The sequence below is a fragment of the Maniola hyperantus genome, chromosome 14 (genome assembly GCF_902806685.2).
Source record: "Maniola hyperantus chromosome 14, iAphHyp1.2, whole genome shotgun sequence".
In the NCBI taxonomy this organism is placed as follows: Eukaryota; Metazoa; Arthropoda; class Insecta; order Lepidoptera; family Nymphalidae; genus Maniola; species Maniola hyperantus.
Genome location: NC_048549.1, coordinates 10,034,408 through 10,059,797, shown reverse-complemented (window position 1 = coordinate 10,059,797; position 25,390 = coordinate 10,034,408). Strand labels below are relative to the sequence as shown.

At 34.3% G+C, this 25,390-nt stretch overlaps 1 protein-coding gene across 1 annotated transcript in view; it reads right to left on the bottom strand.

Moving 5' to 3' along the window:
• Positions 1-18,615, bottom strand: part of LOC117988140 (collagen alpha-1(XVIII) chain-like) — a 102,019-nt gene extending 83,404 nt beyond the window's left edge. The window contains exon 1 of the mRNA XM_034975257.2: positions 18,415-18,615. Within this exon, the coding sequence (XP_034831148.2) occupies positions 18,415-18,449 (35 nt within the window). The 5' untranslated portion in view covers positions 18,450-18,615. The remainder of the gene's footprint in view (positions 1-18,414) is intronic.
• Between the last annotated feature and the right edge of the window lie 6,775 nt (positions 18,616-25,390).

The window sequence follows — 25,390 nt, the reverse complement described above, 5'->3', positions numbered from 1 at the left end:
CATACATCAATCCACTAAAACCTAAAGTAAGTAGGTAACTAAACAACGTTAAGTACCTAAGTAACTATTTAGTTTCATTTTCATTAAAACTCGTTATCCATAGACCCGAATACTATCATGCGGGTATTACCATGTAATTATTAACCTACGTAGGTACCTATTTTTTGAATTAGAATAATAGGTATTTATAAAATTAGAATCAAAAGAATAAAAAATATTCGATTCCTGTTCCTGTTAAATTCCAGTAATTTATTATAAGAAAATAAACATGTTGCTTTAACAACTCACTTTGATGTATCTATTACAGAAAAACATACCTTACAAACTTTAAAGGCAATATAATTAGATAAGCATAAACATGGTTTTTGGATGGCCGTGCCCAGCGGGGTACCCATTGTGATGCATTTGATACTAGCTCGTAATTTCTATTGTCTTAAAGTTTAATTTTCATTGTTTCAATGCAAAGATTTGTCTACGTGAATCTGTAATTGGGTTGGCCCCTGGATACTAATAAGTAGCAGTCACGGCAACGTAACGGTGTTATAATTGTAGTTTCTTAACAGTGACGTCATCGTACAGTGACCTTATCTCACCCTGTTATCTATAAATCATATTTCGTGAGTACTGCCTGTTTCATAATTCATACTAATGTTCTTTTATCTTGATAAAACTCAATTTACACCGATGTGTATAATTGTGTGACAGGAGTGTGTCGAATTTAATCCAAAATCGGCGATTGCTGTGAATAATATTTTTCATTGTTGACGCCGTCGCGTCGACGGAGGCGACGCAATACAATGAGAACAAGTGCTACTTCTTCGATAAAAGTTGCATAGATTTTCATAGAATAACGGCAACCGTAAACCGGGCTTTATAGGTTGTAGCAACTGGCAACTTTTTAAAACCGGCCAAGTGCGGATCAGACTCGCGCACTGAGGGTTCCGTAGTACAATCGTATTTTATCAACATTTTGCACGATAGATCAAAAACTACTTACTAGATCTCGTTCATTTTATCATTCTCTTAATTTAGAAGTTTCAAGTGGGGGGGGAAACACATTTTACCACTTTGAAAGTGTCTCTCGCGCAGTTTAGAAAAAAATTATGTTAGAAACCTCAATTATCATTTTTAAAGACCTATCCATAGATATATTATATATAACCACGTATTGGGTTTGATGAAAAAAAAATTTGAGTTTCAGTTCTAAGTATGGGGAACCCCAAAATTTATTGTTTTTTTTCTATTTTTGTGTAAAAATCTTAATGCGGTTCACAGAATACATCTACTTACCAAGTTTCTACAGTAGCTCTTATAGTTTCGGAAAAAAGTGGCTGTAACATACGGACGGACAGACAGACAGACATGACGAATCTATGAGGGTTCCGTTTCTAGCCATTCGGCTACGGAACCCTAAAAAGTTGATAGTTTCTTCAATTGAAGTTGCTTGCTCCATTTGCAAAGCGCCTAAAAGTCAGCAGCTGCTAAAATGCAGCGATTACTCAGGCGATACTAAGCCAATGTGTGCGCTGCCTAAGTGTGATTGTAATAGCTTTCAGAAATCAGAGAAGCCCCGCTGGGATTGACGCATCACGTGTCAGACCGAGACGCTTTCGTAAGGGAAATAATAACACGAATTATAAGAGGAAAATGTGTGGTAGCCTCAGAGATATAATATCATAATATTTTTCATTTAGAAGTAGATATAGAAAGCAGATGCGCTGATAGGCGAGTGGTTAATTAAGATATCAGCTCACTGGGGTTCCTTTTCGAGTGATATTGCATGTTACTTAAGTTTACAACACTGATAACATTGTGGTTGGTCGTGATACCGAGATTACTTAGCGTATACAGTTAATAGACAAATACGCAAGCTTACATATAATGCTGATTAGGAAAGCGCCGTCACTTAAACTTAATGTGATTGTCTGATATCAAATCAAATCAACATATTTTGTATTCAAACAAACTGTTGCAAATAATTTAGTTTCGCGGCGAGAATTAGATTATGAGAGTAACTGTGAGGATATTTGGATCACTATTGATTTCTTGACTCAGCATGGTAAGAAATCCTTGCATATCTGTGGTGTTTATCTTGCTCCACCTATCAATACCACTTCACTCGATAATTTTCTAGATAACACTAACAAAATCTTCAATAGCACAAATTGTCCCATACTGATCGTAGGCGACTTTAACTTAAGTGGAATAATTTGGTCTGCCTCTGCTGATACTACTGACGCCCTTCCATCAAATTATAGTAGTTGTACACTGAAAAGCTCTCTTATCGATTTTATGTCACTTAATGGATTAAAACAATATAATCTGATAAATAATCATAAAAATAAAATTCTTGATTTAGTTTTAGCAAATGAATATGTCACGGTCAGTGAATGTTATAATCCTATTAGAAACATTGACAATTACCATCCACCACTGGAAATTCTAATACCTCAACCAGAAGTTAAAATCAATAATAAGAACGAATCCAGAAATACTTATAACTTTTTCAAAGCTGATTATGACAAAGTTATTCATGATCTAAACTGTATATCCTGGATTAAGGAATTTTCTGAATGTAAGGATGTTAATGACATGGTGTCCAAGTTTTATGTCATACTACATGACATTATTCGTCAATGTGTTCCTTTGAATAAGCCCAAAAATAAAACCCATCCAGTGTGGTTTTCTCCGCAATTGATTAAATTACTAAAATTAAAACATAAATGTCATGCAAAAGTTAAAAAATATAGAAATCCATTGGATCTAGTTGAGTTTAAGTACCTGCGTAAAGATTGTGATAAATTAATTTTAATATGCTACAAAGATTACTTAAGTAAAATTGAGAATGAAATAGGGAAAAATCCTAAATATTTTTGGACCTATCTAAAAAACATCCGTAACAAGAGTAGTGCTTATCCTCCTGTCATGATTCTAAATGATAAAAAAGCCACTGACACTAAGACTGCGTGTGATTTATTTGCAACTCACTTCGCTTCAGTATATGAAATTGACAATGACGAGACTAATGACCAAAGCTTTGTAAATAATTTACTTGATGAAATAGATTCCATTGAACTTTCCCGAACAACTGTATTCAAAAAACTAAAAAGACTTGCTAAGCGTAAGGGCGCTGGTCCTGATAATATACCTCCAATCTTTTTGATTAATTGTGCATGGCCGATATCATTACCTCTCACTCTGATTTTCAAAAGATCTTTAAATGAAGGGCAGTTTCCTGATGCCTGGAAAGAGACTAGAATAGTTCCTGTCTTTAAGTCTGGCAAACAGAAAGAAGTTAAGAATTATCGACCAATATCTATTATATCTACCGTGGCAAAGGTTTTTGAATCATTGGTGTATCATCATATGTACAGTTATTTAAATAATCATATCAGTGTTAAGCAGCATGGTTTCATGAGCAAACGTTCTACAAATAGCAATCTTGTACTCCATGTTGCAAATATTGCTGAATGTATTGATGATGGGCTGCAAATGGATGCCATATACACTGACTTTTCCAAGGCTTTTGACAAGGTCAATCATAGGATTTTATTAAGCAAGTTAAGTGCGTATGGTATATCAAGCACTTTACTAATGTGGTGTAAATCATATCTTGAGAATAGAAAGTCCATGGTGGTAATCAATGGTCATCAATCTAACGTTTTCATCGCCCAATCAGGAGTCCCACAGGGTTCCAACTTGGGTCCTCTCTTTTTTAATATTTACATTAATGATATTACTGAAATTTTTCATAACAGCAATGTAAGCCTTTTTGCTGATGACTTAAAATTAACTCGGATTATAAAAGGGGATGCTGATGTACAATTATTGCAGGAGGATCTTTATAGACTATGTAAATGGTGTAAGTTAAATAAAATGTTCCTAAATGTTGACAAATGTCTTCACATTAAATTCACGCGGAAAAAGAATAAGATATTATCTGCATATTATATTGATGACAGGCGGTTGGTCGAAGTTGACTCAATTCGTGACTTAGGTGTTGTTATAGATAGTAAACTGAGTTTTATCCCTCACATTGACAAAACCCTGAACCTGGCAAATAGATCACTTGGATTTGTTCTTAGATGTACCAAAAACTTTAAGAAAAGTACTACTATAATAAGACTTTTTGACTGCTATGTACGAAGCAGACTAGAATATTGTTGTATGATCTGGTCACCGTTCACTAAAGTCCAGATCAAAAGAATTGAGCGTGTCCAGGAACGGTTCTTGCGACAGCTTTCTTTTCGTTTTAGATTAAACCTTCACAACTATGAACAAAGACTTGCTTTTTTCAAAAAACTTAGCCTTGGGGATAGAAGAAATCTAATAGCCATGACATTCTTGTTCAAGCTGTTTAATAACAAAGTTGATTGTTCTGAACTGCTTTATAGATTTGCGATTAAAGCACCACGCATGAATTATCCGCGGCACCCTTGTAATTTGTTATATGTCAGGTATTGCAGAACTAACTTAGGTAAACATTCCGCCATTCCTCGAATCTCTGATCTCTATAACAACAGCGTGCGTCAACAGAGTGAAATAGACATATTCTCTAATAGTTATGCTCAGTTTAGGCGAAAATTTCTAGATATAGTATTAAGCAATAGGTGCGAAGTGATGATTAAAAATTAAAAATAATTAAATAAATAAGTATACACATACAACAAATATTTGTATGTAAATAATAATCATTAATCTGTATTATTTATATTAATCTGTATTATTTATGTAATGTAATTTAATTTTGTTAATTTTTGTTAATTAGCTTTAGGAAATGTATGTTAAGTTTATGCATGCTGTGGTTGCCTATAATAAGCTTGTCATTTTGTGATTGTATTTTACTTAGTTAAAATTGTTTTTGTGACTGTATTTGTGAATGACTAAGCTGTTGGTAAACCCAATAAAGAAAATAAAAAATAAAAATAAAATAAAAAAAAAAAAAACTTTTACAAGTACTTTTGCGTCGTCAAATGCATCTACTACTGGTTCGGAATGTCTTTCCTCCTGCCGAGAAGAACCAGCAAGAAACTCTTGAAAGGTAAAGGATTTTTGAAAATTCAACTCCTAGGGGGTAAAATAGGGACTTGAAATTTGTGTAGTACATGCGGGCGAAGTCGCAAAAATAAGCTAGTCTAAATCTTAATATATAAAAGGAAAAAGTAACTGACTGACTGACTGATCTATCAACGCACAGCTCTAACTACTCGACAGATCGGGCTGAAATTTGGCATGCAGATAGCTATTAAGACCTTGATATCTGCTAAGAAAGGATTCTAGAAAATTCAACCCCTAAAGGGGTAAAATAGGGATTTGAAATTTGTCCACGCTGACAAAGTCGCGAGCATGAGCTAGTTTTAAAAATAATTATAGTTTTATCAACGCGTCATTAATCCTACCAAAAAACTTACCTACGTAAAGGTATAATTTATACAGGCTTCCCACGGCGCGTGATGCAGCGGATGGACGCGGATCAGCCCGCACCGATGCAACATGGGAAGAGTGTCATCCGTGGTAGCGCCAACACGTCGTCGTCGTCGTCCGAGCCTTGTGCGCGGTGTGTGGCTGTCCGTGGTCGTCGGCCTTACGTGATAATCCGCATAATCACGCACCGTGGGAAGCAAGTATTAGGTTTACATTGAGCATAACATAAAAATAAATCAGCTATTAATCAATTTGAATAAATATTGGAAAAACGCATTAAACTGGTTAATCTCTAATGTAATAACTTTTATTAATTACAATTAAAACGCGTTAATGAAGTATTTTTATTGATTGAATAAATATAGGATTAGGAATAAATCAGCTAGGTACAAAATAAAATGATCGATTATTTTATCTGTGGAAAAAAGTCATAAATTCTCGTTTATCTCTAACGTCGTAAATCTAAATACGTAAATGTGTAGTCCGCGACAGGTCAAGATGGCAATCGGGGCAAGAGGTGAGGGGAATCCCCGCACGTCACCCGCGCTCGCCTGCACCGGGATAGCGCGGGGGCTGTGCGGGTGTGCTGGGCGTTCTCTCCCCGATTGCCATCTCGACCTGTCGCATAATTATACATTTTTAGAAATTGTGGAAACAGAACACACACAACGAATAGAGACACATGCCACAAAAATGAACGACTGAAATAACATAAATTGAAAAAAAACGCATTAACTCTCGTTTGCCAAAAACGTCATAACTCTAAAAAAAAACCGGTCAAGTGCGAGTAGGAGTTGCATCGACAGGTTCTGTACCATCGTACAAGAACTAACACTTTTTGATTTATACCAGTGAGATGCGCTGAAATAGACAGGTAGATGGTTTCGATGACTAGTTTTGAGGAATGTGGTTAGCATTATAAATAAACCTGTGATAATCAAAAGAACAAAAAGATAAAGTCTGTAGTAGGTAAACTTGTTGACAAAGTAGCCTATTAGAGAGAAAGCAAGTGTATGTCAGACCTTCATTATTTTATAAAATCTGAAAGTTTCTCTGACAACCCCTTAAAGTTTATGGGTATCAGGCAGGGGGTTGCCACGATAGTAAGTGTTTGGCAATGTATGACGGAATTTCTAATATTCTTTCGAAGAAAATAAAAAAAAATTACTTTATACTTTGACGTAAGATTTTTTACACCCTTATTACCTGATATCTCTCAAAGCCACCATGATCCAAACAAACATCCAAACAAACGTTTCTCCCAGTGTTGGGGACAGTACGCAGAGAAACTTATAGCTTTTATAAAATAACAAAGGTCTGGCACGCGCTGCCTCTTAGTCCATATCTACGTAATAATATCGAGAAACTGTTGGTATCGAATTTCTCTTTTTGTATTTCGTTATCATTAATTTGCTAAGAAAAATAAAAGTACTTAACATAAACAATAGGTAAGTTTACTTCAATTAAAATAATTTTGTAGTTTTTAGGGTAACGTACCTCAAAAGGAAAAAAGGAACCCTTATAGGATCACCTTATTGTCTGTCTGTCCGTCTGTCAGTCGTGTCTGTCAAGAAAACCTATATGGTACTTTCCGTTGACCTAAAATCATGAAATTTGGTAGGTAGGTAGGTCTATAGCACAAGTAAAGGAATAAATCTGAAAACCGTGAATTTGTGGTTACATCACAAAAAAAATGAATTTTCAATTTTCGAAGTAAGATCACTATACCTACCAAGTGGGGTATCATATTATGCACATTCTAAAACAAATTTTTATAAATAATATTATAAATGCGAAAGTGTGTCTGTCTGTCTGTCTGCTAGCTTTTCACGGCTCAACCGTTCAACCGATTTTGACGAAATTTGGTACAGAGATAGCTTGCATCCCGGGGAAGGACATAGATTTTTTATCCCGGAAAATTGAAGAGTTACCACAGGATTTTTAAAAACCTAAATCCACGCGGACGAAGTCGCGGGCATCATCTAGTATGCATAATAGTTTCACGCACAATACAAACTTTCGCTTTCATAATATTAGTGTGATTATTGAATCGCAACTGAAAACAATATAAAAAAGCCAACTTTAGTGGGATTTAGGACTGGATTTAGGTATATTATTTAAATGATCTCAAATCTGCGGTCGCGAACATTGCAAATCGATAGGATTTTTTTTTTTTTTTTTTTTTAGGATGTAACGCGTGTGGGAAGATTGCAATTGAAATAAAGAGCATAATATAAATCATTGCAACATTTATCAGTATAACAAATAACTTTAGCCCACGGCCAACGGTTTCGTATGCATATGGTATAAGTTGAATCTATCTCGGGGATTTAGATTAGGCAGTGTTAAGATTTTTTATATTAGGCGATATTATATCATTTAAAGCCTGACCAGAAATATAAAAAAATTGCCTGGGGGTGCCACTAATATAATGTGAGTCAGTCAGTGACTGATGACTTTTCTGTTTAAATATGGTGATGGTTAATTCACCCATGAATATATTATTTCAGCTCGTCCAACTGTTTAGTTTCTGCGTAGATCAATGAATCAATCAATCGGATATATTAAGTACCAACAGCTGAATGAGTTTATTTTTAAAAGCTTTTTTTGGTTCGACTGGTTCATATGTTATCATTCCGTCGAAGTTGTTAACTGATTTTTCAAGGTGGAAAATTAAAATCTGTTCATGAACAAATATTAGAAGGTATTTTCAATTTTCAAAGTTAAGATAACTCCTACCAAGTGGGGTAACATATGAAATGGCTTTACTTGTATATTCTAAAACAGATTTTTATTTATTTTTATGCGTAATGGTTTTTAATTTATCATGCAAAATATCACGAAAAATACGACTGTAATACGGAATCCTCGGTGCGCGAGTCTGACTCGCACTTGGCTGGTACTATCGACACATTGAACATAAATTGTGTACAATCAAACTTATCGTATCCGCTATTCATCAGCATGTTAACTTTATGCTAATAAGAACCCGCGCCGACGAGAAAGTGGGTTAACCACAAAATTCAACACAAAATAATGGGCCCGCTATATTTATGAGAGTCACAATAAAAACTATGTCTTTAGTAAGTAGGTACCAAAATAAAACCAGGCATTGGTTTCATTTTGGTACTAAAGACATTTTTAAATACCTACATTTTTTAGTTTATGATCGTATTCGACATTTCTAAATATATTTTACTGTAATTTTCATGAAATATATTTTAATTTGAATTACTCATGTAGGAAGTAGAATTGCTTATATTATGTACTTTACTCAATTGAAAAAAAAATGTTGGTTAGGCCAATCGAGTAGGTAAAATATATTTTGATTTATGATAACATACATACAGGTAGGTAGGTATAATAGGTAGTAGTTTAGTCACTCTAATATTATCAGCTGTGTCTCACTATTTATTTCATACACGTTTTGTTTGAATTTTCTTATCTTATGCAAACTTTGCCGAGATAGTCAAAAAAGCATAGCGATATGAAGTTTAAGATTTAACTAGTAAAGTAATACATTTTATTAGTATCAGTACCCTTATTATAAATACGAAAGTGTGTTTGTTTGTTGGTTTGTTTACTATCACGTCACAACGGTGCAACGGATTGACGTGATTTTTTGCATGGGTATAGGTAAATACCTGGAGAGTGACATAGGCTACTTTTTATCCCGTAAAATCAAAGAGTTCCCACGGGATTTTCAAAAACCTTAATCCACGCGTACGAAGTCGCGGGCATCAGCTAGTAAGTAATAATTATTCAGCGATAAAATTCATTTGACACAAGACGCACTTTACTGCTGAGGTTACACTACAAAATCAAAGTATAATACCTAAATGTTCGACAAATGCTACTTTTTATCCCGTACAAATCCAATGGTTCCCGTGGGATTTTGAAAAACCGCTATTTACGTACCATAGCGAGACCAATAATTAATCTATGTTTAGAACATTAATTCTTTGTTGCGAATTTGGGAAGATAGGTTTTTAGAAAGTGTGGCGTCTATCCCACTGTGGCATCTATCCGTACTCTACCCCACAAGTAGCCCGACGACTGCCTATTTAGGCAGTGTCTGACATAACAGTTAAACGTGTTAAGTTAATTTTTGTGTTGCATAAAAATAAAAATTCAATTCATGTCAATTTACAAATTGTGATCCAATTCACAATTAAGCCTTATTGGCAGCAGCCGGTGCGGTAAAAATATAGGTGAGCCATAGAGCTGTTTTATACTAGAGGCAGTATTGTCCCGCAAAAACGCCTCCACATGAACTGGTGACAAAGAGGACTAGTCGTACTTTTTCTCTCTGAATAAATTGGCACTGAACCTGGTTTTACTCTAACAGTAAAGCGATATTATAACGCTTTACTCATAATAATAATGACATAACAGTTTATATAACAACAGCGATCTCTGTAATACTAGAACCTTAACCTTGAAGTTATTCAGTAGGCAAGATGTAGTAAAGTTTTTCAACGTGCCTAACCATTGTGCGTAAATGGTCCACTTTCACCTAAAGTCGTATTTCTCGTTGTTGAGTGTCGTGCCTTTTTTCCGTTAATCACATAATGGCACAGGGTTTTTGGGTTAAAATTACGCTGAGTTCCCATGTCCTTCCGCCTACGAGTTGACTGAATACTATAATTTCATCTCTTAGGTTTAACGATTACTATCAGACGTTGTTAATGATAACCGGGACAGACAGCTTGACATACCTACTCTTCGACGCTCGGAGGATATGAAAGGCCAAATTCAGACCTACAAGCTTGGTCATCTATCCAGTTACCAACTTGGGTCAACGTTGATTAACAATCGCAAACGACTGATAATATTGCTCTCACAACTAGGCCACATGTATTTTGTGTTTTACTTGAGGTTTTACCTAAAGGTATAATATTTGATCAATTTTGACGTTCCCTGCAACGAATTGAGTCCGTGATAATGTTGATAACGTGATAACCCTGTATAATGTTGACTTAAAAAATGTTTACTCGTTTCAAGCTTACCTCTTTGTAATCAATAGATGCGGGCACTTTTTTACCGTCTGCTATTTGCTTGATCAATTTCACTCAATGGGTTAACTCATTATTGAATTACATTTCACCAGAGAAATCCCATTTTTGAAATAACAAAAAGAATCACGTACAAATCATTTTTGGGACAATTCCGCTTTCGCATTTCAATTAAACAACGGCCGCAGACTTTAATGACTACGGTTTAAATGCAAATTATATTTTTGAGTGTTTCTGTTTAAGCTCTTTAAGCTATCGTTTTGTTATAATTATTGGGAATTTTGGTCCTTAATACTACCAACAATTTATATTCGGCAACCTTTAAAGGCAGACTTATAAATTAAGGGTAAGGTCTATATAGTGTACTTTGCTCAGATCTTTGAGAGTTAAAACGATATGAAATTAATAATTATATCTCTATTGACCCCGACAAGTTAGATGGCAATCGGGGTAGGTATAACAACGTCACCCGCGCTCGCCTGCACCGGGGTAGCGCGGGGGTTGTGCGGGTGTGCGGGGCGTTCTCTCCCCGATTGCCATCTCGCCTATACATCGTTATGATTTAATTTACCTAAAATAGCAATTAAGGGTTTTCGAATAAATTTGCTTATATGTGTTATAGATATACAAATGTAATTGTAGGATAAATGCTCGACATTGCATCACATTCAATTCTTGAATGTACTTAGAAACGTTGAGTATAATCCCACGTGGAAAGAAAACAAACATGTAGATGCATAAATGTTATGCCCGCAAAACTCATTATCATAAGCCGTCGATGTATGATTAGTCTACTATTTTCGAAAAACTAACTAAAATTTGAATTATTGCGGCCGGGTGTATCAAACCACCTTAACTAAAAATACTGATTCATCATTCACCGTATAACGTTATCGACACATAAAGCTTTACCACAAAATTTCGGAACCATTCATTCAACAAAATAGCATTTCTATAGTTCGTGAACTTATTTATTCTTTCATCATAAACATTAAACACGTTCAGTTTTGGCACCCGTTCCAAATCAATCGACCGTTAAAATACCTATTATAAAATAAGCAGGTTTGTTAGTAGAAAATTTAAAAAACAACATTTTTTACATTCTAATATACCTTTTACTCTAAATTTTTAGTTTTCTTCAACTCTAGAACTTATTATTTTTTTGTTTTTTATTTCTGTTGGTATTTTTACTCACAACAAAAATAATTAAGACGGAACATTTAAAAACGCATAGTTTAATTTAATAGATTTTACCGTTACAATTCTCCCTAAAAAAATGCATTTTGTTGTGGGTTTTTGCCACATAGCAGGTTCTACTACATTTATTATGATATGAATCCACCAGGAGACGTTGCAAACAAGGTGTGTTAAGTACATTTTTTAAAACTTATTTTAACTTGAATTATCTTTTCCCGAAAAACATTCTAAAAATTAAATATTCCTTTAAAAATAGTGATAAAAAGAAATACAATATTACTGATACCAAATAGTACCTACTTACCTACTACCTGTTAAGGTAATATTTGATTATAAACACGAACGAAGTAGCGACAATTCACTAGTGTATTTAAATTATTATTGTATGAGTGATGGTTTGAACTCAATATCACTTATAAAACATAAAGGGTACATTAAAATATTTTAAGATAAGATAAGAAAGATGTGAAGGACCAGTTCAATGAACTGTTTCGCTCAGGCGGAGGTAGGTTTGGTATGCCGAACTTTATTTATATATCATTCATATTGATTCGCGATAGCCCATCCATTTTTAGAGTGACCACCCGTAAATCCATTTGCATATCAGGTAACAATTAAGCATATATTATTTACTAGATAAGATAGTAGAGTCCGAGACCTTGTCCACGTGAATTTAGTTTTCAAAAATCCCGTGGAAACTCTTTAATTTTCCTGGATAAAAAGTAGCCTATGTCCGTCTTAGGGATGCAAGCTATCTCTGTACCAGTCAAAATCAGTTAAACGGATGGGCCGTGAAAAGCTAGCAGACAGACAGACACACACTTTCGCATTGATAATATTAGCATGGATTTTTCACATACTTAGTCATACGTTATTATCTGCCTATATGACAGGCTGCCCCGAATTCCTAGCCATACCTACTTTATTTATATCCTACCAAATTTTGAAAACTTGAATCAAGTTTTCGACGGCTAACATTAATATTTTAACAAAGAATTATTATTAAAAATTTGTGTTTTCTTAGATAATTTTGTCAATGAAATAATTCAAAATAATGATAATTCTGACTTACCTTCAATAACATTTCAATAACTATTAAATTTTAACTACTAATATAGGTACCTAAGGCAATCAGGGTTTTTAATCGTGAGACCAACCTTCGTAAGGGCGATTTATTACAAGATTTACATAAATATTACCTATCTATGTGTCAATTGCGGATCATCAAAGAGTGGTTTTGAAATACATAGTGTCCATGAATGCTATCAGCTTAATGGGAATAGATATTTGATACACTTTTAATAGATAGTTTACAATATACCTGAGACCTATGTCCAACAGTAGTATAGTCCGTACAAAATGACTCCTCACGCGCCATTTTAAGTCTATGGGTTAACTGTCATGTCAAAAGTACGGTCCACCTTTATATCGTACTTTTGACATGAAATTTGACACAAAAAGTTAAAATGGCGCGTGCGGAGTTAGATTTTACGCGTTATATATGTATATCAGTTGACGATGATATCAAACAAACCACACAAATGTCAATAATGATATTATAATATAACTAGCTTATGCTCGCGACTTCGTCTGCGTGGACTGCACAAATTTCAACCCCCTATGTCACGCCCTTAGGGGTTGAATTTTCAAAAATCCTTTCTTAGCGTTTGTAGGTATACGTCATAATAGCTATCTGCATGCCAAATTTCAGCCCGATCCGTCCAGTAGGTAGTTTGTGTTCTGCGTTGATAGATCAGTCAATCAGTCAGTCAGTCAGTTCTTTTATATATTTAGATATAGGTATCTTCTAAATGTTATCAGTCAGCTTTTCCTTTTATATTAATTTATTCTTCTAAATATTATTTAGAAGAATAGATTTAATTCCTATCTTACATTCTACAAACTTTTACTCGTGCTACTATAATTTATTATCAAGCATAGTTCTACTACTATAGCTGTAGTATACAATATTGTGTATGAGTTACAAACACCTAAACAACAAAATATACAACAATGTCACAAGCGCAAAAGGTGTAAATTGCAAAGCACCTGACATAAACATGGTAATAGATAGAACCTGTTGTCAGACATAGTCACCGTTATTCGTATGACAAAATTTAACACTTTCGTAACTTGAATGGTCATTGAAACTTCATTGAAGTAAGACCTCCATTCTATCTACTACAACCACTGACTTCAAAATAGGTATAGAAGTTGCAAAGAAGTGTGAGCTTGTTACCGTGCAAATGCCTAATGAAACATCAGTGTATTTTATTGCATAAACAGTCTTATTTGTATCGTAACAAAAACAATCATATTTTTGATTCATTGTACTTATTCAAAATATTATACCTATATATAAATCTTTTCCACATCCCATCCGTATAACTGATTTTAGCCAAAAGGTACAGAAATAGCTGGCATCCCAGAGACTGGTACCTATAGGCAACTTTTTATCCTGAAATCCCACAGGATTTTCGAAAACCTAAATCCAAGAAGACGAAGTCGCGGTGGCACTCATCTAGTTAGTAGCTAATAATAATATTATTATGTGGTGCCAATATAATTATCAAAAACAGCAGATACCATATCTATTATTCCTTATTTAGAATTCTGTGTCTACAACTACTTGTATAGAATAGTATAGTATGCTCACTTAGTTCTGGCTGTTTAATATGCATGTAGGGAAGCAATTAGTCATGTTTTTCTCGGACGCATCCTTTGTTAAAGGCATTTAGAAAAGGTGAGAGCAAAATTTATTTGACCCACATAATATTATTCAACTTAAGCAATAATAGAAGTGCCAAGTGTTTTAATTTATAATTTGGATTTTTGGGTTTTAGGATTATAATTTGGCTAATTATGGCTAGTTTTTCACGGCCCAACAGTTTAACCGATTTTGATGAAATTTGGTACAGAGTTAGATTACATCCCGGGAAAGGACATAGGCTTTGTTTTATTCCGAAAAAGAGAGTTCCCATGGGATTTATAAAACCTTAATCCACACGGAAGAAGTCGCGGGCTTCAAAAATAAAATGTAGCACGTTTATTTTAGTTGCGTGTATTTAGAAAAAAAAACTAAAACGCAGCTATTTTCTTATGGGTATCTAAACATTGGGAGTGATGTAATATTTTAAATTCCAAGAAGGCAAGGCAACATAACTGGAGTGCGCTGGTGAGTGAAGAGTGCGAGAGCGAACTGATTCATCAAATTCAATAATACAATCTATATGCGGATGGATACACGTGCGAAAGCTTCAAATTATTCACAACTAGATGAAGTCAACAACTTTCGTCAGCGTGGATTTATGATTTTTGAAAATTCAGTGGGAACTCTTTGGTTCCCGAAATAAAAGCAGCCTATATCTCTCTTCGGGATGCAATGCAAGCTATCTCTGTACTAATGAACATCCCGTGGGAACTCTTTGATTTCCCGAGTTAATTGTAGCCTATATCTGTCTCCGGGATGCAAGCTATTTTCGTATTTACTAAACTTTATCAAAATCGGTTGAATTTAAAAATCCCATGAGCCTTTAAAAGCCCTGTTGGCTGCAAAAAAGTAATTGACAGGCAGACAGATAGACAGACATAATTATTATACTTTCGCATTAATATTACTTAGTATAGACTGGATGTAGAGTTTCGGACACAAGTAGAATTTTAGTACTATTACCTATTTACTTTGAATAATACCTACCTATTATTTATTGAAATAGTTTTAACATAAAACATTATATTATTTTAGTAGGTACCTATATCTTTTGTAAATAAGATTAATTTCGTAAAAATCCATACTAATATTATAAATGCGAAAGTGTGTCTGTCTATATGTCTGCTAACCTTTCACGGCCCATCCGTTCAACCGATTTTGATGAATAAAGTAAGCTTACATCCCGAGGACGGACATAGGCTACTTTTTATCCCGGAAAATCAAAGAGTTCCCATGGGATAATCAAAGGACCATCCGTTTAAGCGATTTATATAAAATTTGGTACAGGTAGTTTGCGTCCCGGAAATTGACATAGGCAACTTTCTATCCCGGAAAAGAACAGAGTTTTCACGGGATTTTTCAAAAACCTTTATCTACGCGAACGAAGACTGACTGACTGATCTATCAACGCACTGCTCAAACTACTGGACGGATCGCGCTGAAATTCGGCATGCAGATAGCTATTGTGACGTAGGCACCCGCTAAGAAAGATTTTTTTTAAATTCTACCCCTAAAGGGGTAAAATAGGGGTTTGAAGTTTGTATGAAAGTCTGTCAGTTTTGAAGTTAGAATCGCGAAAGTTTGTAATTTACACTTATCTATCTTATCTAATATTTATACCCTAAGGGTATAAAATAGGGGTTTAAAATTTGTGTAGTCCACGCGGACGAAGTCGCGGGCATAAGCTAGTCTAGTATACCTACAGTAACTAGCTGACCCGCCCCGGCTTCGCTCGGGTGGAATTTAGAAAATAGAGGTGGGGGTTGAATTTCCAAAAATCCTGGAACACGTATTTTTTCATTTGTTACGGAAAACCCAAATACCAATTTTCATGCAAATAACTTGAAAAATGACGGACTTTCATACAAACTTCCATCCCCCATTTAACCCACTTAGGGGTAGAATTTCAAAAAATCTTTTCTTAGTGGATACCTACTTTTTACAAAGAACACATCCTCAAAATTTCATGTCTCTAAGACCAGCGGTTTAGGCTGTGCGTTGATATATATTATGTCAGTCAGTCAGTCAGGACTTTGGATTATATATATATATATATATACAGTAATAATGTTGAACCGTATAATAAAAGCAAACATACCTACAAAAGTTTTCCTTCTGTATCCACAGGAAAATAGGATGAAAAAACCTAAAGGTGTAATCTAACTATAACTTTATACTTAGGTATGTACTTTTTATAGTCTTTGCTTCAAGACAACATAGTTGTAGGTTATTTAAGCTAGTAGATACTATAATACATTGTTGCTGTCGTCATACGTGACTCCAGTTGCTATCGTAAGCCAAAGTAAACGCCTAAACTGCTTAAATGTTTCATGGAAGTGTTTACTATAATACACATACCGGTACCGTAATTTTACTATCGAATTTCCTGCCGATGCTTTAATAGGTATTTTTTTAGTAACGGAATAAAAATAACTTATAAATAACTAGCGAGACGCCCCGGCTTTACACGGGTGCAATGTAAGTAGGTACTAATGTAGTGACAGTGTGTTTATCTAAATATATAAAACGAAAGGTGACTGACTGACTGACATCTATCAACGTAAAGCTCAAACTACTGGACGGATCGAGCTGGAATTTGGCATGCAGATAGCTATTATGACGTAAGCATCCGATAAGAAAGGATTTTTTTAAAATTCAACCCCTAAGGGGATGAAATATGGGTTTGAAATTTGTGTAGTCCAAGTAGTACCTAGTAGTTTTACCTTATCTTATCTTAACTAGCGACACGTTCCGGCTTTGCACGGGTGCAATGGGAATACTAATGTATTGACAGTGTGGTTGTTTTGTTATATTTTCATAATAATAACACAGCATTTTCGACGAAAGCTCTCCTTCGGCTTGATTGATAAAGTTTGATAATGTTGGGGCACCATCTATTTGGTATTTGGTAGCTTGCATCTTTGAAACAGATAGGTATCATCTTTTATCGCGGAATATTAAAAATTTCCCATGGGTTTTTAAAAAACCTGAACCACGCGGACAAAGTCGCAGGCATAATCTAGTTTTAACCATAATTTGCATGTAACCAAATCTAATACGATTAAGATTAAAGTTTAGATATCTATTATTTATTTAAGTCACATAGATATCTACAAAATATTATTTATCTAGTTATGTTAATAGTCAGTATTATAAATTGTCTATTTATCAAACATTATAAATGTTTTTATCAATGGAGTAGTTTACCGGCAATAAAATACCTACCAATACCATTAATAATCGTTTTTATTACTAACAGACCATATTTTATACTAAGCTACTGGATAATTGGGATATAATAATACATAATATTATAAAATGCAAAAATGTGTCTGTCTTTCTGTTAGCCTTTCACGGTCCATCCGTTTAAACGTTTATTACAGGATAGATAGGCGTGCACCCTATGACGGAAATAGTCTGGATACTTTTTACCCCGAAAAATTAAAGAGTTCCTACGGGATTTAAAATCCTAAATCCACGCGGATAAAGTCGCGGGTAGGTATAATCTATTAGTTAAGAATTATAAATAGAGCTAGGTACCTATATATAACTATGTTAGTTTGTGAATTTGTACCCAGGTAGGTACGGGAAAACACCCTGAAATAAAATCTCAAAATTCTTTCACTGATAGAGAGTTAACATTACCCCCGAGTGTTAGATTTTAAATTATATCACGCGGACGAAGTCGCGGACAAAAGTTGGTGTAGCAAATACTAAATTATTAATCAATTGCTTATTAATTTATGAACTGCTTACTTAAATGTTTATGTGTTAGTAAAGCTGTTTAATTTAGCAAAAGTTAACATTAATAATAAATAATTTATCTTATATCCTAAGCTTAGGTACATAGTTTGGACCCATAATAACTTAAACTTTGCTTAGCTTTAAGTTTGTAAGAGCTTTTGCGACATTAATTTTCTGACATCATGAATAATTACTTATTATGAATTTCGCTGTGTTTCATTTTCCTATCTATATAAGGGGTTTTAGTATACTACGAGTATATAACTGGGATACAAAAAATGCCAATAGTAAAAATCGCATCGCATTAATTCAAAATCTACTTACAATAGAATTTTCACGATCCAATTGAAAAATTCCATTTTGTCGTCAAATGCACATTCACAGTAAGTAGCACACAATAAATAAAGAAAACCTATTTAAATATCGAATTTTCGCAATTCAAAATTTCGATCATTTTCGTCACTCGCGATCTATTCACGTACCGGACCGGCGCGCGGCGTAAGCGCATACGAGCGCACGCTTTAGCGTCAGTTCATTAACTGATTTTCGCCTATGCATGCCTTCACGAGAAAAAATTATCGAGCTTTTACGAATAGTATTTTTTATTGTAATAATAATTATGTAGGTCACAGTATCGATAATGATAGATCGATTGACTGACTTGAAAGTATCGAGTTTCTTTCTGGTTCTTTTCGATATGGATTTGAAACTTGGTGAAATAAATTCAGTTATACTCAAATCTTCAATAATTCGTCAGTTTAAGGGGTGGAGAGTCTGGAGGTTCTAATTCCATTTCATGTCTTCAAATCAAAAGACTTATTTACTTCTCTACTAGGTATCAGACTTGTCTACTCTCAGACCAGGGGGCGCGTTTGGAACCCTTGCACCTAGCTTTAGTTTTAAGTTTACGTATTTAATTAATCATCATCATCTTACAACAGTTAACCAACAAATAGTGAAGAATGGTAGGATTCCAAATTTGAATAAATAATTTGACTTTGACATTAACTTTTAAGAAGAAGGGAAAACTTTGTTATCTCTACTAGTGACTCTATTATGAATCTAAATAGCTTCTGAAAGAAATTGAGTTCATAAAATTGATAGCTGATCCCCGCGGCTTCACCCGCGTGGATTCAGATTTTAAAAAATCCCGTGGGAAATCTTTGATTTTCCGGGATAAAAGGTAGCCCATGTCCTTCCCCGGGATGCAAGCTATCGCTGTACCAAATTTCGTCAAAATCGGTTGAACAGATGGGCCGTGAAAGGCTAGCAGACAGACAGACAGACAGACAGACAGACGGACAGACAGACACACTTTCGCATTTTTAATATTAGTATGGATATGGATGGATAACATAGTCTAGATTCTAGACAATATAGAATATCATGAAAACATAAACCTTTAATTAGAACCAACAAACTTTTAAATATTAATGTGAATACAAATTAATAACATAATGTGGCAACACCTACGCATGTGCCAAAAAGCAATCATTCTTATGATTCTTAATCATTATTATTATTAACATGGAGTGTTAATCTAAGTTAAATAATATTGTCTATATTAAAATATAATAATATTATAAAGATTTCTTTGTTTGTTTGTAATCGATAAAATCTGAAACTACAGAACCGATTTTAGTAATTCTTTCCCCATTAGAAAGCTACATTATACAGAAGTAACATAGTAACACACATACATAAATTATAATGTACAGCGGGCAAAGTTGCGAGCAAAAGCTAATAATTTATATTCTAACTAAACATGGAATCGAACCAGTGACTTAAAGCTTACATCGCTGTGCCAAAGAGATCGTATATGTGCCCTTTTCTGTGTGCAAGGACCTTTCATGACATAGTTATTATAGTGATTAAAGTATTATAGTTATCTTGTCATCATATATCACGTAAAATGTAGAATAGCCCAGGTGACTGACCGATTGAACGATTTGGAGTCTCTGATAACGTAGTTTTGGTAATAGCAAATTCCTATCTGTTACTAGCCGACTTGTACTACTTTGATACAGCCAGGTTAAATCGTAGATAATAAGTATCTATTAAACCTATTATAACATTTAAAAAAAACGGACCGAATTGAGAACCACCTCCTTTTTAAAGTCGGTTAAAAATATCTAGCTTATGCCCACGACTCGTCCGCATGGACTACACAAATTTCAAACGCCTAGTTTACCCCCTTAGCTGTTGAATTTTCAAAAATCCTTTCTTAGCCACTAAGTAAGTCATGATAGCTATCTACATGCCAAATTCCAGCCCGATAGGTTCAGTAGTTTGAGCTTTGCGTTGATAGATCATTCAGTGGATCACCTTTCCATTTTACATAATATTATGAAAAAGAAAATTCAGTTTCATTGATTTGGTATTGGTAATATTATAACAATATGGTTTAAAACTTTTGAATATTGTTTTTTTAAATATTTATTAAAACTGAAAAAAATCCCTACCATATGAAAATAATCTAATAATACGCTTGACAGATCAAAACCACCGGCTAGACTATAGACTCTAGAGTCTAGAGTAAAGCCACATGATGCGTTGCGTTGGCTGTGCGGCTCCTGAGCAACATGAGTAGATACTCTGTGCCTGAGCGGTGTGTCATCCTACATAGAAATCGCTATACCATGCCACATGATGCGTTACGAGTTACGACGTCGCTCGCCGCACGCACCGCACGCGCAACGGATAGGACCAGAGAGATGAGTCGAAGAGGGATGGTGCGTTGCCACACCATACTTTATGCCGGAGCGGCAACGCAGTGCCCGTGTGGCATCCAATACTGAAATCCACTGCAGCGGTGCGGCGCCGCAACGCACCGGAAACGCATCGTGTGGCGTCAGCCGTGCTATGTGACGGTGGCTTTTAAATCACTATACAAACTATGCTATAAGTAGGCCAGAATCTCATGAAATGAAATTCCAAAGTTAGCAACACTGTTCTCTGTGAATATACTATGTGTATCCTATCCATAGTATTCAGTGATGAATAATATGTATTATAAATTTACCACAATATTCACCACAGAGTACAGTGTTGCTAACTTTGGAATTTCATTTCCGTATTTTTCATGAGATTCTGGTCTACCTATAACTACTTTCGATTAATAGGTAAATTCAAGACAGATGAAACTGTGTATTATGTGTACAGCGTCTCAAAGTCGAAATATGCAACTCAGCTGCTCGATTGCGGTAGAATGACACCTACATTGTCACGATCGCAATCACCTCTGATTGGTTGACGCTCGCTCACTATTAGCTACACAATGCATTGTTGCAACAAGAATAGCACAAATTCAGCCAATCACAACAGTTGAGACTGTAATAATGATTGATGCAGGTTTTACGAAATCGCCCTACCGTAAATCATGCTCCGGCAGTATTTTTAGTCTACATAAACTATGATTCTTGTAAATGCCGCAATTTCAAACATAAGATCATTGACCGCGTAAAACAGTGAATCTGCATAGGAAGTTTACGTAATATTAATAAATATACAAACTTTTTTTAGCTCTCTCGATTGTCGTAATAAATATCCTCTTCCTACGTTAGTTTCTAAAATAAAAACGTCGGTGATTTTGCTACGTCAATCGTTCAATAATTTCTCGGCATAATAATAATATAATGAAGTTCATTCGTTCGTAAAGAAGTTTTCAGTAACAGTTGAAATATGAAGGTCAATTCCGCAATACGTTTTTTCACCACGCGCATTTTACCGCAAAAATCTGTGGCATATGGAAATTGTACATAATAATATGTAGCCGCATGCACTACATACCTATTAAGTGCAAAAAATACGCGCGAAAATCATTCAATTTCCATGTCACAGAAATCTGCGTATAAAATCGCGCAGTAAAAATTCGCAGTGCGCTCCTTATGAGTAGCCACTCATAAAGAGCGGCTTGAAATACCTACAAAAGGAACCTAGTACCTACCTAAGAAAGGCAGACATTCTCTGCATCTGTATAACTTTTCCCTACAAACACTTTTTACCAAAACTTTATAATCGTGTAGGTAGACGGTGCATTGTATAGGCATACAATAATATATTATAGTACCTATACAATATGCCAAGTAGGTTCGAATTCATAGGACACAAGATCTAAGCTTTTTCCAGTAGTTCTGTTGATCAGTTGTGTTGTATCAAATTACCTGTATCACAGTCAGTGAGTATTTTAGTCAAAAGAATCACAGAAAACAGAGAGCGAAAACAAATTCAGCAGCTCTGTCGACAGAAATGACCAACAGAACTAATGGGAATAAAGGCTAAGTTCAGGGCCTTCGGGGCGAAATAGTATTTCAGTAACAATAACAAATCGACACCTCCTACGTATAATATCGTAACTGCATTTTAACAACTTTACAGTAGAGCTGTTTAAAGTTTTGCAAGCAGATTAATGATGCTCATGAGGTCAAATAGTGTCGTATAGGAACCAAATTTCGAAAGGTTTGAAAAGGTTACTTGATTTTTTGCCACATTTCCTTAAAAATCACATACGATATTTTACTTTGGAAAATATCAATCGTATTTCATTGTATATAGTACTTACTATACTTTACGTCGAACATAATGTAGGATTAAATAATTTTTGCTACACATAAGATAATTTACATTCATACTAATTAAATAATAATGTGTATTACGACAGTATACTATAGATTAAAGTCATTATAACGTAACGCGGGTAATATATTGAGGAATAAATATAATGTATTTCATAATTACAACAGTCCAAATGAACATCAACTACTCTCGAAAACTTAAATACTAATCAATGCTTTTTTCATTATTATTATGGTTGTAATATTACTAGTAGTGTTATATTCGAAAACATTATTAAATCTCTATAATTACGGAGACAATTTTGAAATAAAATATATAATAATTTAAATCCGCGACACAAAAATCTCTTTCAGAAACTAAAAATATAATAAACTTTCTTTACTTATTGGTCGTAAGTATAATAAACTTAACTGCTCAGTCTTTAAAATTACAAAACTAGTAAAACAATAAAAAAAAATTCTAAAAAATTAAGCCAAATCCAAATTAATTGCCAATTTTATTCTGGTATACTTTGGGAAAAAATCATGATGAGCACTGGGGATGATTCGAGCCTTGCACATTAAGTCATCTTTTTTTGCCTTTGAAATCAGCCGTCTATGGTCACACAGAACAGTGGATACACATTGTTTCCTGGCAGACGCCTTCATAGATAAAATATGATAATCAGCAGCTAAATCATTTTTATAAAACAACTTAAAAGAATCTTCAGGTTTGACAAAGACGTCTCTTATTTTATTCCATTGCATTTTATCCCCATGAGTTTTTTCTACCTAATTTCCCTTTGACAATGCTTCCTAATTAAAAAGTCGGTGTATTTTAATTCCTCAACTATGTAAAGCTTTCCTTTTTGCTTAGCCCAGCGTACGTACGTGTACACAAATTATTTATTTACTGAAAATGTGTTTAAAAACATCTTTTAACATACAGTTAAATGATTTCCTTGAGTTTCAATGTTACCAGTCTATAAATTTAAGTAAAATAACGCTTATATTCAGTATCAGCAAAAACCTTGCGTTTTATTTGTTTTATAACCAAATTTGCCAAGACCCCAAAACCTATTGAAAATCAGTAGGTATTCTTTCTTCTTCATAATATGATACATAGGACTCAAAGATTTACCACACCTTACAGTAACCATCACTACTCACATTAACTCATACTGCTTGCCGAAGTTTCTTAGCATTTTCCTTTTGTTGTCTTTCGATTTAGTAACATGTCAACGTCTGATATTTCCGTTTCTTGGGTTGTTCTTCTTTTTCCTAGAAGTTTGAATGAGGACGAAGACAATGGCGAGTTTGCTTGCGGAGTGTAAACCAAATTAGCTTAGGTTGAATCAACAGCCTATAGTGGTGAACAAACCAGGGACAAAAGTAGTAATCGCAATTAAAATCTAGACAATTTATTGTCCAGTCTGGTGATGGATATTGTGTAATATTTTGAATAGCTGCTCAAAAATCTTCATCTAGTTCTAAAGGAAGGGACAAACTATTTTATAATTTTGAAATTTTATTTTTAAACACTCATCCTACTAAGAAAAATATATGATAAAACATACATGTACAACGAATTAATTAAAACTTTTCGCTTAACATCACTTTTCCCTACTTTGTTACGTAAGTGAAACACTACGTCTTTGATGTATTTTCTCAAAACCAGATAAGCAATCCATCATTTGGTTTATTCCCACAATATTGGCGTCAGAGGGGAGTGGTGATTCTGTGAAAAAAAGTACAAAATATCTTATAATTGAGATTTTTTGAAAAGAATACTATTGTAAGTTATTTTTCATAGCGTAGTAAAATATCTTAAATACAACATAGGATAGAAAATCACGAATAAATTCCGACGTAAAGTATTGTAAGTACAAATACGGGAACCGTGTATATATTGATTCCATCGTAGAGTATCTTAAGTATATACTTACGATATTTGAAAAGTAACTGAGATCGAAGTAAAATATGGTAAGTCATACTTAAGATATTTCACTATGGGTATTATACAATTTTATATTTATATATTTTTTTTTCATATTAAGATATTATTAATATTAGAGAAACACATGATTCACCTTCTATCCTCATAGAATCCTCTCCCGCGTAATTAATCGGTACTAACAGTTACGATCCGGTCGCGCGGCTCAACGATGACCCCACCCCCGCGTATTGTATGGGAACTACACCGTACTACATTTTACTTCGATCAAGATGAACATACGATAATTTACAGTATTATTATCTAAGGTTCTATTGTAAATAAAAAATAATTGATTAGGCCAAACGATAATATATGTAATAAGGTATTTGAAAATCGGTAAAAGTCATTTTCGCCAATTTGTTGGTTACGATACTATACGTAGGAGGTGTCGAAATATTAACTCAGTCCGAAAGCGGGCCAGTAGTGTTATTTGACATCGAAGGTGTTGCCAAGTCTTCATGCTGCCAAAAGTATTTAATCAATTACAAATTCTGAAGTAACGAAAAGTAATTGACTACAATATTTTGTTATATTCATCGCTTTCATCAGGTAAATATCATTACATAGTTTTCAACATGAAACAATCACATGTTGTAAGTAGATAATAATATCGCAAGATACTCGTAAAGTCAAAAACTAAAACCAAAATACCTACTAATAAAAGTACAACCACGGACTAAAAGTATACATCACTACCCCTATTATAAATGCGAAAGTGTGTTTTTTTTGTTGGTTTGTTGGTTTGTTGGTT